Source organism: Gouania willdenowi, chromosome 14 (genome assembly GCF_900634775.1).
Source record: "Gouania willdenowi chromosome 14, fGouWil2.1, whole genome shotgun sequence".
In the NCBI taxonomy this organism is placed as follows: domain Eukaryota; kingdom Metazoa; phylum Chordata; class Actinopteri; order Blenniiformes; family Gobiesocidae; genus Gouania; species Gouania willdenowi.
This window is the reverse complement of record NC_041057.1, coordinates 11,927,907-11,943,738: the sequence shown is the minus strand read 5'-3', so window position 1 is coordinate 11,943,738 and position 15,832 is coordinate 11,927,907. Positions and strand designations below refer to the sequence as shown.

Below are 15,832 nucleotides of genomic sequence, written 5' to 3'. Positions count from 1 at the left end.
TTGCCTTTGAAACGAGATATCACACAACTATGTATGTTTCGATAAATATAGAAATGACTGGAAAAGGGGTGGGCCCCCGTTCCTCTCTTTCAAAAAGGTTCTCCAAGAGGTTCTTGACAGCTGCTCATAGAATATCCATGTCAAATTACAGCCCGAATCAATGTGCATTAACGAAGGAGTAGTCATTTGATATTGAGGTCCCCGGGGGGCCCCTGGCACCCCCGTGTCACATACGGAGTAATGGGCCCCATTCGTATAGTGAAGACGACTTTCATGGAAATTGCCGAACAAAAGGGGGTGGGCCCACGGGCCCCTAATCAAAAATCGGGCTCCGAGCATCTATGCGTACACATCAATAAATTATACGTACCAAATTTCAGCTCGATCAGTTTACGAATAACAGAGGAGTAGTTATTTTAACTCGTGTACACAACAATAAGAAGAAAAAGAACAACGTAAGTGGCATTTTGAGTCTGGTAGCCTGGCCTAAAAAGAGACAGCCAAGATAAAGCCCAATGGAAAGCTAAAATAAATATCTGTGATGTGGCTTTATTGTTGTAATTTGACTGTAAATGTCTGATGTTGCGTGCACCCACATGTAACCATTTGCCGATGTCTCCAGTGTGGAGCCATCCTTCTGGATCCAGCGTCTCCGCTGTCCTCTCAGGGTCTTTCAGATAACCCTTAAAGACGTTTGGTCCCTTCACACAAACCTAAAGGTCACATGCACAGACACGTAAAAACCATTACGTCAAAAATCAATACTTGTGAATACATTTGCCACAATAGTCTAAAACTTAAATGAATGTGAATACTCCACTTACCTCACCCTCTCCTTTCGAGGCAAAGTAGTTCTTTTCTGGGACGTCCACCAGTTTGATGAGGTTACATGGCAACGGAGCCCCGACATGACCTGTGTGGACACCCAGGAATGACTCATTTCTAATTCATCTGTACAGTTTATACACTGCTATCCAACCCCTACTAATCCTACAGCATTATGTTTATTATTCTCTTTGCAAAGACAGAAACTCATATCTGAATGCAGTACTTGAAGTGGCCAGTAGGGGGTAATACTAGTCTGCCTTTTAAATATCAATAAACCATGTAAATTACTATATAACTATGTTGACTTACGTACTGAGACATGCTCTTTATGTAACTGGTAAATATTATCTGATGAAAGAAGTGATGAAATATGTGTGATGTCCGTTTTATCCAATCAATAATCTCACTTTCTCAAAAAAAAAAGAACCCTCAGTTTATTTCCAGACTTTGTTTAGAAGTTAAAAACAGATTTTTTTCTTTGAAGTTTTTAAGGAATACATTATTTATTGTATTTTATATCTTATGACGTACATGAAAGTGAAATGTGCAGTTGTCAAACAACAGACTAAACATCCAATGGATACCATAGAACTAACCCGGCATTGAAAATTCAAATTAAAAAAATAAGAACAATCCTAGCCTTACATTAGCATTCTTGTCATTACGGAAAGCACCAAAACAGACATTTTCGCAAAAATACTCTTTTCCCTACTGGAGCTATTCCAAACCTCTGCCTGTCTCTGACTCACCACTGTTTCCTATACATTTCCACCATAAATCATTGGTGCGACTTGAGCTTCAAGTTATTATTTGCTTTTTCATGTGTTTGAACACGAATAAAAACATCTATTGATACACCCATTACGTCCTCTCTCAAGTTAAACTCTTTGGGGGCAGGTATTGGATCTTTTCCTCGTGTTGCCCACCTGGCGTCCAGTCTCCGGGTGTGGTGTAGGTGCAGCCAGCTGTGCACTCTGTCTGCCCGTATGCCTCGTACACCTGCGCGCACACACCCACACATACAAACACGCAGTGTATCAACAGATCTTAAGGATAATATAAAGCAGGGCCGTAAAACTATTTATAGTTCAGGGGTGAAATACGGAGCAGCTTGATCTCAAGTGGGCCACAGATTTTATGTGTAATTTTAACATTATTGTGCCGTAGTTTGCACTTCTACGTATACATAAAATACTAAATATGTAAGAAACCAACAATATCCAAGCAATAAGTGAGAGATATCAGTCCCAACAGGAATAGGACTTTAAGTTTCCTAGATTTTGTGATAAATTGCTATTTAATTAAGGTATATATGTAATAATTTGAGGAAAATGTAAGGACTTTTGTAAGAATTTTGAGTTTTTTCAACTATTTAACATCACAAATGACTGAAATCATGCAACATAAGCACCGGGAAAACTGTGAGCCCCTGCAAATATTGTTGAGTTTCTCCTGCAGGCCGAATTAGATTCTCAAAAGGGCTGGATTTGATGAGTTTGACACATGAAGTGTTACATATACCATACCAACCCTGTAGTCAAATGCCTGAGTGCATAACTTCATCCACCATATGCAAACAACTTCCTGTGTAATAGAAGTGGTGGCATCTAGCGAGTGGCTAACAAAACATCGGCAGTTCATTCTAAAATGAAGAAATGGTTAAATGTTGTAAAAAGAAAACAGGAAACAAAGAGAAAAAAGGAACAACTTTTGTGTGAGAATGTCTGACCTGACACCCCAGAGCTGTCCTGAGGAATCCCAGGACTGTGGGTGAGGTGGGGGCTGCTCCTGTGATAATCATCCTCAATCTTCCTCCCAAGCTGGCCTGCATGAGATCAGCCCAGATAAAACACAAAGAAACCTTTATTCTGCCGTGAACATAAATATATATGAAGCTACTGAAGTGACAAACCTCTATAGATAGTATGAGAAAACCAAAGCTTCATGGTTAAAGTTTAACACCACATTAAAACACAATAAGTTTATGTACACAAAAGATAAGTTTTATTATAGGAAAAAGGCTTTAGTGTCCTTTGAAAGGACAAAACAGTTTTTCTTAAGTGAAAAATATCTATATAGCTCTTCACAGTGACACGGATCTCTCCATCATTATTTATCTTGAATTTTACATTTCTGTTTTATAAATGTACTACATGGACTCCTGGCTCTCATATGCCCTGATATGGTCACGTGACAGCGGTTCACCTGAATCCTGTTGAAAAAGATCTTGTCCCACATGCTATCGCTGCGTATGATGCCGCTGCTGACCTCAGCACCTTTTCTCTTAGCAGCAAAGTTAAGCAGCCATCGCTTAAACTGGCTGTTTGCCTGGCTGAAAATCTGCAGAGGACACAAAGGCGAAACACACCATGAAATTGTTGGACTTCACCCTCTGAGACATCCTCCCCGAGTCAGTCAAAATGTAAATAAGTGCCCCGCATATTGTCCTATCTGATCATCAATTCATTATTGATGAATATGCTTATAAAGTAAGCTTGAACGGAGATGGTCTCACCTTGTCATACATGCGGTTCAGCAGTCGAGGCACGACAGGAAAAATGGTCGGTCGGAGCGCCTTCATGTCGTCTGACAGCAGGCGGATGTCACCTTGATAGAAGCCGATCCTTCCTCCATGACAGTACACCACAGACTGCAGAGACAGACGGGACACAAACATATCACCAACAAAGAAGAAAAAAAACCATATATTTATGGATCGAACAAACACTTGTGGTGTGCTTACGATGACATATTGTCCAGTTTATATTAGAAATGACTTTTGAAAAGCTATAAAGGAGAAAAAGTTGCTATAATACCGATAGAGAAATAGAAGTGATAGGAGACAAAACAATCTAGTCATTTTTCTTCTGTTGTGTTCTGTTCGCTGCTGGTCCCAGTTGCTGCTGGTCCCCCCCACCCCCCGTAGCATACATTTCTGTCCTGGAATATTTAGCAACATTTTATTGTATTTCATAGTGAAAAGTAGGAAGTCCCATAATAACGTGTAAAAATAAAACAATAATTATTAAAACCATTAAAGGTAAGTACTTTGATAATGTTCAAAAGTAATTTTGCACCGAAAAAACAGAAATGTGCATTAGATCAGTGTTACTCAAATGGGGGTATGTGAACCCCTAGGTCTCACAGAGAGAGAGAGAGAAAGAGAGAGAGAGAAATGAAAGCATTAAAAATATGGGTTTTTTTTTAAATGTATATTTTTAGTTAAAAATGACATTCGTAACACTGAAAATGGAAAAGATCTTGATTAGAACATAAACTGAAAATACTCGGCTCAGTTTTAGTCCCACAGTAGTTGGAAGTGACCGGAAATGATGAAACTATAATTATACTCAGGCGCCACCGTTTCTTTGCACTTATTTACAAAATGAGATTCTTTAAAATGTACGTTATCACTCATTTATTCCATCATTAGGCTTTATAGGTATCTTTTCACAGTATTCTGAGCAAAATGTTGTAGTCGGACAAAGGGGGTGCTTGGATTCAGAAATAAGACAAAGGGGGTTGTTGGGCCAAACGAGTTTGAGAACCACAGCATTAGATTATGAAGCCGAACAGACGAAACTTTATTTCTAAAAAAGACACAAAGACTATTTAAAGTTCATTAACATCAACAACGTTAATGGAAAAATATTGGCATTAAACTTAAAGTCTGAATGCACAAACAAAAAAGCAACGAAATGTTGATCTGCTGGATAGCTGTTTATCATATCGTGTAGAGATTGCTGTAAAAATCCAGGCTGTCACTCACACACACACACATTTAGAACTTTAAGCTGCTGAACAAAGGTTTGGCGGTGATGGTATATAGTTTAAAGAGGTGACCGCCTCAGAAGGAATTTCTCACACACTGGATAGATAATCCCAGTTTCATTTTGTGGCTGTTTTAGGAATCCAATCCATTGTAGAGCATGGTTAGTTTATGTTGCGTTCAGGGGCCATTAAATCCATTAAGCTGCTGAGGAAGCCACTTAGTGACTCACCGACGTTAATGATGATCTCTGTTTTAGAAAAAAAAAAAAAACACCCTTTATCTGCTTTGTTTGTTTTGACTGGTTAGAATGTTAACTTGGGAATTTAGGTAGTTTCCTGCTGGTCGAAAGAAAAACAAGACACACCCTCACTATCACAAACATCCAGAGCGCTCCACCCCAAAATCTTAACGTTGGCATGAATTAAAATGATGGTTTGATTGACTGACATTAGCCTCACATTCTCATGGTAGCAAAACAACCCCATTGTCTGTAGATTTAAAGGTCAACTTTAAACTCTAAGCCAGTGGTTCCAAAAACCTTTTTTGGATCGTGACCCCCATATCAAGAATTTCTGGCGACCCCAAAGACTTTTTTTGTTTGTTTTAGAATTAGTTTTTTATACTGTATTTCAAATAGAGTAGCCAGGATTAGTGACAAGTTGTGCCAGCTTAAATATATATATATATATATATATATATATATATATATATATATATTTTACAGCATTTTTTTTTAACTATATTCATATTTTACAAAATAAAGTATAGAATACAGTTGTTTAATATTATGCGTTGTTTTAATTAAAAATAAGAATAATAATTAAAAAAAAAATTTAAATCTATTTTAATTTATCAGAAGGGGCCTCGACCCCAGGTTACATGATATTTTAGGTTGAGTTTGTTTCTGATAGAGGCTAAAAATAAAATAAATAGTTTGATACAATATATTTAACGCTACAAGAGGAATAAAAAATTTTTTTTTTAAATTTTAATTTTCGAGATGACTATTCGTGTAATTTGCACTATATAAATAAAGTTGAAATAAATTGAACTAGTCTTTTTATTATTATTATTATCATTATTTTGTCTGCATGTTCTCCCCGTGCTGCGTGGGTTTCCAAAAACATGACTGTAAGGTTGATTGGAGTCTCTAAATGGCCCATAGGAGTGAATGAGTGAGTGAGTGGTTGTCTGTCTATGTCGCCCTGCGATGGACTGGCACCATGTCCAGGGTGTACCCTCGCCCAGCGCCCAATGAGAGCCGGAAATTGGCACCGGCAGACCCCCGCGACCCTGATAAACGGCAATTAGCGGGTTTGAAGATGGATGGATTATTATTATCTTGTTAAATTAAATGCCCTGATCAGTTTGGATATTCTTCTGATTAAATAAACAGGCTATAACTGGATAAATCCTAGACGTGAAAAAAGCAGCTCCAGACAGGGATAGTATCCATGAATGATGAAATAAATGGAAGTTCCTGGAAATGTTTCACTAGTTGGAGAATGAAAACTGAAACTGAAATAGTCCCTTTGCCTCAAAAAGGGGGCCATAAAGTCTACAAAAACCTCACAGAACCTCTGGCTATATAGGAATATACAGTACATATGTGTAGTCTGATGTCACTGCTCTACGGTAAAAAAAAAAAAAAAACGTGTGAGTTTTTTCTCCCCCAGATCTTATGCAACACAAGCACTACTAGTTGTAAACTGCAGCTTTGGCATCAGAGCTGGAAAGTGAAACTTAAGGAAATCAGAGATCACATGAGAATCCAGTCACTGTTCCTCCCCCTCACCATCCAACCCACGCACAGAATATTTGTTGCCCACCATCCGGACGCACCTATTGGAAAATTCTTTCCTCTGCTTCCACAAGCTTTGTGACACACACACACACACACACACACTATCATTCCTGTGATCACATACACGTTGAGCCCACGTACCTCAATTAGTCTCTCAAACATGTGAGCCAGGGGCAGGAAGGAGATGAGGCAATCGTCTTTGTTGGGAAAAATGACTTTCTGCAGCACATAAAAAGAGGAAAGATGACACACTTGCTTATCAAAGGAAAGTCCTTGAATTACAAGTGGTTATATAAAACTAAATAAACACTAACATAAATAGGTGAAGAGAAACGAGGGCTTGAACTTACGTCTGTTACTTTAAGGAAGCCTGAGAAATCTGCCACCACGTTCCCATGGGTCAGCATGACTCCCTTTGGGTTACCTGTGTGTGAAAAACACAATAACTTAACTCAGCTGCACTAGTAGAACATGTGATCAGAGAAGCCATGAATCATTGTGTACTAATTCAGTTGTAGATATCTCCAAATTAATACGCAACAACAACAATATTAGCAGGGCTCACATTCTCCCCATGCTCATATCAATGATTCATTTAGATTTGTTGAAAGAACTCTCGATTTTTTCCAAAATCCTGCCATTTTCTTTTAATTATTCCCCAAAATTTCTTCAAATTACATAAAAATAGGTTATAAAATCAAATATATTGAAAGTAAAGATCCTGCAGGGACTGATATCTGTTACTAATTGCTTTGATATTATCAGGGCCACACATATTTTATCAATTGTTTATACGTGGAAGTGCAAACTAGAGCACAATAGTGATTAAATGACTAATTTCCTGCCTAAAAGCTGCGGTCTTCTTAAAATAAGCTGTTCTATATTTGGCACCTGAGCTAAAATGAGTTTAACACCCTTGTCCTGTGCAATAAAAGAGGTTAGCTGGTAGTGAATCATTAACAATGATACAATCTATTTATTCAGTGGTTATGGGTTGTTTTTCAACAAATGGAAGCTTCTTCTTTTTGTAACAGTATTCAGGAGTTGACGTTTTCTGACTAGTACCAGTGCAAAACCTATAAGAACTCCAACTTTTATTGTGAAACGCTAAAAGCAGTAGGCGTTATTGTGAGAATCCCTTAACCTTCTTATTATCCTTGGGGTCAATTTGACCCCATTTAATGTTTATGTTTAAAAAATAATAGCTGACATTATTTGGTTTGCTTGCGTATTTTATGACTTTTCCTAATTTGATGAATACAATTGATTAGGCATAAAATGATCACGATGATATATATATTTTTTCCAATGTGCTGAACGCATATTGCATGCAATTGTGTTCCTCGGAGGTCAATTTGACCCCAATCTCTTTTAGCGGTGTAAAACGTGTCTGTGTGTGGAGGTGATAAATGTCAGTAAATATGAGATTTGGATGAAAACTATTCAAAATAAATGAATTCTAGTTTAAAAATTTGTGACGATGGTGGCACTAGAGAACAGGTCAAGGTTTCATTATAAAGGGGTTATTTATGTACTTAAAAATAATTTTATGGAGGCAAATTCCCCTGGGGTCAGATAGACCCCAAAGGTAAAATGTGTTAGTAATATTTGAGGATAATACGAGGGTTAAAGAGAGTAAAACCACCTATTTACCTTAACAAAAAGGTATTTTATTCGCTCGTACTCTTTTTCATGTGGTTACACTTCAGTCTAATACAATAGTGTTTTTGCTCGTGTGTTAGAAGCTCCTGTTTTTAGTCACAGATCTTAAACATGGAAGTCAGGTGACATCCCAGCAGCTGAGATCTGAGGACGTGTTGAAATAAAAGAGGCTGGTGATAGGAAATGCAGTGGTTTGTGATGAATGTGTCTTCATCAGGAGAAGCGGTGGAGCTGATTGTCTGTATAACACCAGCAGGTGGCAGCGTGATCAATCCTACCTGAACACCTCATTTGGTGACACATGCACAACAACAGTGTCCTCACATGGCCCCACAGTTGTTTCCATGCCTGCTGAGATTGTTGCACTATGAAAACTTCACCCATTGTTGAAGGCTACCAGATAATTAAGTGTGCAGGGTGGATATTCTCTTTCTTAAAGGTCAAATCTATGTTATTATTACTATGTAACAATTAAAGATACAGGTTTTTTTCCCACAAACAATGCATTACATACTCTACAGTGCCATTTCATTGCTGGAAAACACAATTTAATTAAAAGAGAATTTTGTTGTGACACAAAATGTGGATTTATTGTCTGTTGCTAGTAGTTACAGCATGTTATGCGTTATTAGAGGCATGTTAAGCAATAGTGACAGTCTGCAACATTAAAATTTCAGTGCAACCCTCTCCGTTTCCTGTAAGTCACATGAGTTCCTGTCTGAGTAGCAGAAGATAAGCAGGGCTGCCAAAGGTCTTTGTTACTGCACTGTCATGAGTTACGTTATGTTATTCACCTTTAACAGGGAGGAATTGCATGTTAATTGGGCTTTTATTTGTTGTTGTTGGCATATATACTTGATGTCAAATTGATACTGAATAATGTTTTAGTTTTAAATGCAGAATGTCATACTTTACCTAAAGTAACTCCATCATATTTATTCATTCAATTTAGTTTTGGTTATACAGTACATGCAAAAGGGGAGATAAAAAAAGAAAAAAATATATTGGTAAAAAAAAACTTAAAAACTGCAGCATGGTTTTTAAAATAGAATAAATAGTAGGCCAGTTTGCATTTATGCAAAAAAAAAAAAAACACATTTAAAAAAACTTTAAAAACCAAACCAAGGTAATAATTATGATTTATTAAGCATGCATGTGTGTTTTGTCGTTGTTGTTAATGCATTATATCTATAGCCACACCCTCCCTCTGTAATTCATTACCTCAAGACATTCAAAGCTGTACCACTCTGGACTCTTTCAAATTACGCATCAAAACCCATTTATTCAGACTTGCTTTTAACTGCTTAAATCTACTTATATTACTTTAAAGTTACAAAACTTCAATTAATTTCATTATTGCACGTACTCTTTTTATTGTCTGTACTTTTATTGTAAAGTGTCGTTGAGTTTTCTGAAAAGCGCTATATGAAATAAATATAATATTATTATGATTTTGTTTGTTCTATTTAAGGCTACGTGTGGTGATATAATATTTAGCACAACAGATGCAAGGCTGTCACACAAACCTGTGGTTCCACTGGTAAAGCACACAATCGACAGGTCATCCGGTGCTGGCGGCTTTTTGGGGGGGAAGAAATGGCACGAGTCAAAACATGTGCAACTTGTTGACATGGTAACGTGAATCTAAACAACAAGACGTAATAAATACCACACTGAACTTCAAAAGAAATAAGCTCTGGGTCGGCAGATCAGCAAAGACTCTCAAAGCATTTGTTGAACTGTTGATCAGGTCATTGACTTAACCGACCTCTTCTGTCATTACACCAGCAGCACCAGCAGCACCAGTAGCAAGCAGCAGTGGTGGTATTTGACTACAGTTGGCAATAAAGTCCACTATATATATATAGTATGTGAGATTATCAAAGCACAAACTATTCATTTTACCATAGAGCAGTGTTTAGGAAATGTATAATTATTTAGTTGGGAAATAATTGCATAAATGCTTGAAACTATTTTTCATAAGTGAAAAAAAAAAAATATACAAATGTTTTTAACTATGCAATATTGCATAATCAGAAGTAGGGCACGATACAAATACTAGACATATTTACACTGTCGTCTTTCTAGAAGTATGGCAGAAGTACATTTAAAAAATTTTTTTAAAAATTGCTTTTTACAATTCCTTTTATAATTATATTCCCAGTTTAATTTTCTCCAGTTTAACATTTTTAAACATTGTGATTAAATTACTTAAAAAACATTTGACTTTGGCTATGATACCAAAATCTTTATGTAAGATCTGATAAATATGAAACAATTTGGAGAATTATGTATATAAATTAAATTAAATTGAATATATTTGGAAAAATTTAACTATGTCATATAATAAAAGTGTTTTTTTTTTTTTTTTTTTTTTTTTAAATAACTTTTTATAGTTTTTGTTCACTCAGCTAAGTGTTTCCAATAAACAGAAGATGAAGAAGAAGAAGAAGAAGAAGAAGAAGAAGAAGAAGAAGAAGAAGAAGAAGAAGAAGAAGAAGAAGAAGAAGAAGAAGAAGAAGAAAAGCAGTTTTACTTACATTTGGTTTTCTGTGGTGGTCTCTGCCCAGAGCCTAAAAAAAACAAACAACACAAAAACTCAATAAAACAAAGACTGTTACATTTTGAAATGATGAACATTACAACAGAAGACATTGTTTTATTTCTAAATCCCTTTACACGTCACAACAGTGGAATAACATCTTTTTTAAAAGTGTGTATCTTCTGTAAAACATTTTTTAACTTTTTAACTTTTAACTTTTTAACTTTTTTTAACTTAATGCTGCAATAGTGTGTCAACAGGGGTATTGTTATCATGTGACTGAACATGTGCAAAACATCAGCAATGTAATATTTTGTGCATAATACATTTCTATGCATGTTATTGGAAATGATGCATTTCCCGTAAACGTATCAACGACTGTTGAACCAGATGAGTTAAGTTGACCTCACACTGGCATTGTTCACACACTTTGGTGACAGGTTATCATTACACAAGCATGGGAGTCATGCATGTAAACACGGCTTTGGTGCTACCTATAATGTGCGTCCTTTTTCAAACCATGTTGCTTAAAGCAGGAAGCTGGACCTGTTTTACATGAATGTTGCAGTGACAGTTGCTAAAGAGGCTTGTCAAACTTCTCCAAAAGTGTAGCTTACACACAGTCTGGGCCACAACAACCCGTGACTCCATCTTCAGTGGTTGCCCACAATGACTGTCAAGTCATTTTGCGCAAATAAATATCACTCGCCGTCCTTGAAGTTACAAAAAAAAAAAAAAAAAAAAAAAAAACAGCTTGTTTTTTTCATTATGCATCAGTCCAATCGCTGCACTGCTTTGTTTTGACTGGCTGCGCTTTGTATTTTAGACTGTGCATAGCTGAGATTCTTGGCTCTTAAAGATGATAAACAGGCACCACACGCCACATCAGCCAATCCAAACAAACGTATTCATACACTGTTTAATCCCGATGAAAGAAGCTGATTTTAAAAAAAGATATATTTCCTCATTCCAACCTCAGTACCTACGGTTTTGCCCTTTCCGTATAGACAACAACAACAACAAATATAAACGTTATTCATAAAATAAGAAAAACAAAAACAAAAACAAAAACATGCACAGGCATGAATATTATTATAAAACAATTAAAAAGCAAACAAACTGATGTTATGCTTGACCAAAAAGTTGGAAATATTCCAAAACTGTAAATGATATGTTGATTCTGTGAGTGTCCTGCAGTAGAACTTAATGCTGTTAGACAATGCTTCTGGGACACAAAATCAACACACACACACACACACACACACAAAAAAAAAAACGTTCAGAGTACTTAGCAAATGCATGATGTGGGAAAAAAAGGCTGCTCTACCAGATGACTGTTACAAAGCATCTTTTCATGCTGCATCATGATATGGTTTACAGGATGCACTGCTGCAAATAAGGAGCGTCTGCAAACTGTCCTTAAAGCTGAAGAATCACAGTCCTTAAAGGATTCATGTCATTCATGTCATGATCATCCCTTTTACCTGCTGTCATTGACTTTACACAGACTCCAATGTCCCACAACCATGAATGTAATCAAACAGATAGTATTCAAATACAACACTTTTCTTTAACCATCCATTCAGCACTTCTCCACTTTGATTATAAACTGTTACAGTAATAATAGTTCATAAAGGGGCAACTTTTATCACAATGGGGGCCACAAAAAATGTCATTTTCTGATCCAAGAGCCACATTATCAACATTCATGTCAGCATTTAGATTAACGACCAGTCTGAGCAAGAATCATTTAGTATATTTTTCGATCATTTTGTGTGTTTTTGTTCTCATTTCATTTGTTTCTGGAGTCATTTTGCATACTAAGCTGCAATTTTCTGTAATTTTCTGTTTTTTTGTGTGTTTTAGTGTCATTTATGGTGCCTTTTTATTTCATTTTCTGTCCTTTTTTGTTGTCATTTTATTTGTTTCTGGAGTCATTTTGCGTATTGTGTCATTTTATTTATTTTTCTGTCATTTTAATGTCATTTTCGTTGCCCTCTCTGTCATTTTTATTGTGTTTTCAGTGACATTTTGTTGCCCTTTCTGTCATTTTGTGTGTTTTAGTGTCATTATGTTGCCCTTTCTGTCATTTGTGAGTTTTAGTGTCATTTTTTGTGTTTTGAAAGCCCTTTTTTGTGTATTTTTTGCCCCTTTTATGTATTTTTCCGTCATTTTGTGTGTTTTTAGTTTCAATTTTGTTGCCCTTGTATGTATTGTTATGCCATTTTGTGTGCATTTGGAGTTATTTTGTGCATTTAATTTGACCAAACGCCCCATACTCCCCAGGGCTGTTAGTTTCCCATGTGATTAAAGGTCTTCCAACTACCATGTGAGCTTTGGGGCAGTTGGTCCAGGAGTTCAGGAAATGTTCTAAGGAATGAAGTCTAACTATGTGCTTTTCTTTTGAAAATGAAATGATCACAAATCAATCTGATTGGTTATAGATTAAAGGAGATTTCTAAGTCTCATACCTCTACTTCTTGCAGGGCCTGCACATGAACGCCGCATCCCTTCGCCTGTTCCACGAGGGCAGCATCGAAGGCATCCATCAGGATGATTCTCCTTAGGCCGGGAGTTTCCCGCCTTTCCACGTTTTCCAAAAGCACCTGAGCTTTCTGCGTTTTGTCACAAATGACTGTGGAGATCTCGGCTGAAAAACACAAGCACACAAGAGCACACGGTGCCTTGTGTGAGGATCAGCTAAATAAGGTAACACACGTAGAGTGGGAGTTCAGTAGATATTTGGTCAGGTAATATTTGTTCCTCTCTGTGATTAATCCACCATTACAAAGTGTGTATGTGTGTGTATGTGTGTTCTTACCCGTGTTGATGATGAACCGTATTGCATCTGGGCCAAGGGTGTCATAAAGGGGCACCACCACCATGGAGTAGGTGTAGCAGGCAAGTTCTGAGATGATCCACTAAAATACACACAGACGTCAAAGTTTAGGTCGACTTTCAGCAGCAGTTTTAGAAAAAGGAGGAAAAAACATCAATATGTGACGGTGTGTGTCATTCTAAATATGTGCTCTGATGGTACAGAGATATCTGTTCACACTCACCTCAGGTCTGTTCTGTGCAAACACTCCAATGAACTGGTTTGGAGTGGGCAGGCAGCCCTGGTGCAGCAGGCCTGAGCCCAGATGTTCCGCTCGCATTGTGACCTAGGAAACAGGAATGTGGCACAGCTGTTTGAATACAGACAAAGTTAGAAATACAGTAAAACTCTTCACATTACTTTCTCCAAAGATTTAAATGGGATGGATATAGTGTTGTTGTTGTTTTTCCTCTATTGATATAGTGCTTTTCATAGATAAAATACAATTAAAAGTGCTTCACACAATGAAAACTTCACATACCCGACGCGACAATCCAATTATTATTAACGAGTAATAACATACACTTAATTGTTATTATTATTATCATTAGATAAACATTTAGCATTAAATACAACATATGTTACTGGAAAATCTGAGATTGCATTAATATTTAATAATAGAGGAATGTATTAATCAAGTAGTGCATGTACAGTGCACTGTAGTGAAATACTTAGGTTCATATTACAGTACATGCTTATTCAGCAGTTTTTGTCTAATTGTCTGGCGTCTTGTCCCGGATGCTCCCTGACTGAGTCACACATGGGAATCCTATGCACATTCTTAGTTTTCTTTCACTTCTGAACTCTTTACAAACATGTCCTGACTTATTAAGCTGCTCTTTCAGGTACACTGAAGCCCAGTAAATGCTTCTTCTATTATAAATCCATCTGCCTATTGAGGTTGAGAGGCTGTGTTCATTTAATTTTCTATTTTATTTTGCCTTTAAATTCTGATGTTTGGAAATGGTTTCAAACTAATGGTTCCATATCTCTGTAAAATAATATTAAAACACAGCATGTGCCACTATTCCCTTAAAGGTGCAGTCTGCAACTCTCATAAAAGTGACTTTTTGTCATATTTACTAAAGCTGTCACTATGTAAGGACAGCTTTACATCAAACTAGTAGTTTGTGTGAAAAAAAAAAACAGAGTCGTTGAGCCCTCCCTGCTGCTCCTGCAGCCTTTGGCAGATTGCAGAACGCACCGTGACCGAGCAAAATGAACCAATCAGAGCCAGGATTGTGTTTGAGGGACTGTCTGACAGCTGTTGCTCACAGGCCCCGCCCCTCTCCCGGAGCTAGAGTGCCGTCTTTTTTACAGTGTATGGTCTGGAGGAGTAGAAGATGGAATTGGTGACTTTTCTGCTTGAAAGGTAATTACTGCTGCTTGATTTACATTATGTTTGATTTGTAATTGTTATACTAGAACTCTGTAGTGCACGTGTTGTTTGTGTGCGCGCAGCAGCCTCCGTGTGTGGTTGCTGTAAGTGACATCGTGTTGTTGCTGCTGCTAGAATGGTGTACTGTGTGCACATAGAGAGAGAGAAGCGCTGCAGTAATATGCTTTTAACAGAGCATGTTATATTACTGTGATGTTGCTGTCGGACTAACGTTAGCTTGCTAGCTCCTCTGAGGGAGGGACTTTGGAAGGTTTGGAGGCAGGGCAAGAGAGCAGCGGGGAGGGAGGGGGAGAGAGGGATCTGAGAGTTGCGGACTGCACCTTTAATCCATATCCTTATATCTACTCAAAGTTTCCCTCGAATCATAAAAAGACAAGTCACTGACCTCTTTGTAGGAAATCCATTTGTAAGGCTGATTCGGGAGCCGTGAGCCCAAACAAGGTCCGTCGCCTATGTTAAAGCCCCAGAGAGACAAAGCAGTTATTAACAGAAGTGAAGCCATGTGAGAACACTTATTTTCTATCTACTCCATTAACCAGCATTATAGTCATCATCCAGCATTATACAACATTATTCTAAAGGAGTTTAATCTGTCGGAATCTGGAGTTGGAGTGCTATACGGATGACAATTAGGTACATATCAAATAATAAAACACAAATCTCTTGTGAGTTTCAGGTATCTCCTAATACACGATTGGAACATCTCCACATTATGACTCAGCAAGGTTTTGTCGTGCCTTGGTCGTGAGTTGAAACACATTTTTTTCCCATTAGTAATGCTGGCCGTCACCGTGGCAACAGCAGGGCTTCTTTCCACCTCCAGCAACCGAGGAACTAATTAGATGTTTCAGAGTCGGACCACAGTGCTGTAGGCCTGCGTGCTAAATCTGTCAGCTTGTCTCCAAGACTGTACAGTACTGCAGTGTGAGCGTCACTATATTGATCCA

General features: G+C 37.4%; 1 protein-coding gene across 5 annotated transcripts in view; it reads right to left on the bottom strand.

Annotated features, from left to right (window-relative positions):
• acsl6 (acyl-CoA synthetase long chain family member 6) overlaps positions 1–15,832 on the bottom strand; it is a 33,266-nt gene that overhangs the window by 2,810 nt on the left and 14,624 nt on the right. For all 5 annotated transcript variants that reach the window (XM_028466371.1, XM_028466368.1, XM_028466367.1 and 2 more), the window contains 14 exons: positions 15,271–15,335; positions 13,671–13,772; positions 13,430–13,529; positions 13,080–13,258; positions 10,607–10,639; positions 9,593–9,644; positions 6,755–6,828; positions 6,546–6,623; positions 3,344–3,478; positions 3,034–3,168; positions 2,558–2,653; positions 1,755–1,827; positions 825–913; positions 597–713 (listed from right to left, as the gene is read on the bottom strand). In XM_028466371.1, the coding sequence (XP_028322172.1) occupies positions 597–713; positions 825–913; positions 1,755–1,827; positions 2,558–2,653; positions 3,034–3,168; positions 3,344–3,478; positions 6,546–6,623; positions 6,755–6,828; positions 9,593–9,644; positions 10,607–10,639; positions 13,080–13,258; positions 13,430–13,529; positions 13,671–13,772; positions 15,271–15,335 (1,328 nt within the window). The remainder of the gene's footprint in view (positions 1–596; positions 714–824; positions 914–1,754; positions 1,828–2,557; positions 2,654–3,033; positions 3,169–3,343; positions 3,479–6,545; positions 6,624–6,754; positions 6,829–9,592; positions 9,645–10,606; positions 10,640–13,079; positions 13,259–13,429; positions 13,530–13,670; positions 13,773–15,270; positions 15,336–15,832) is intronic.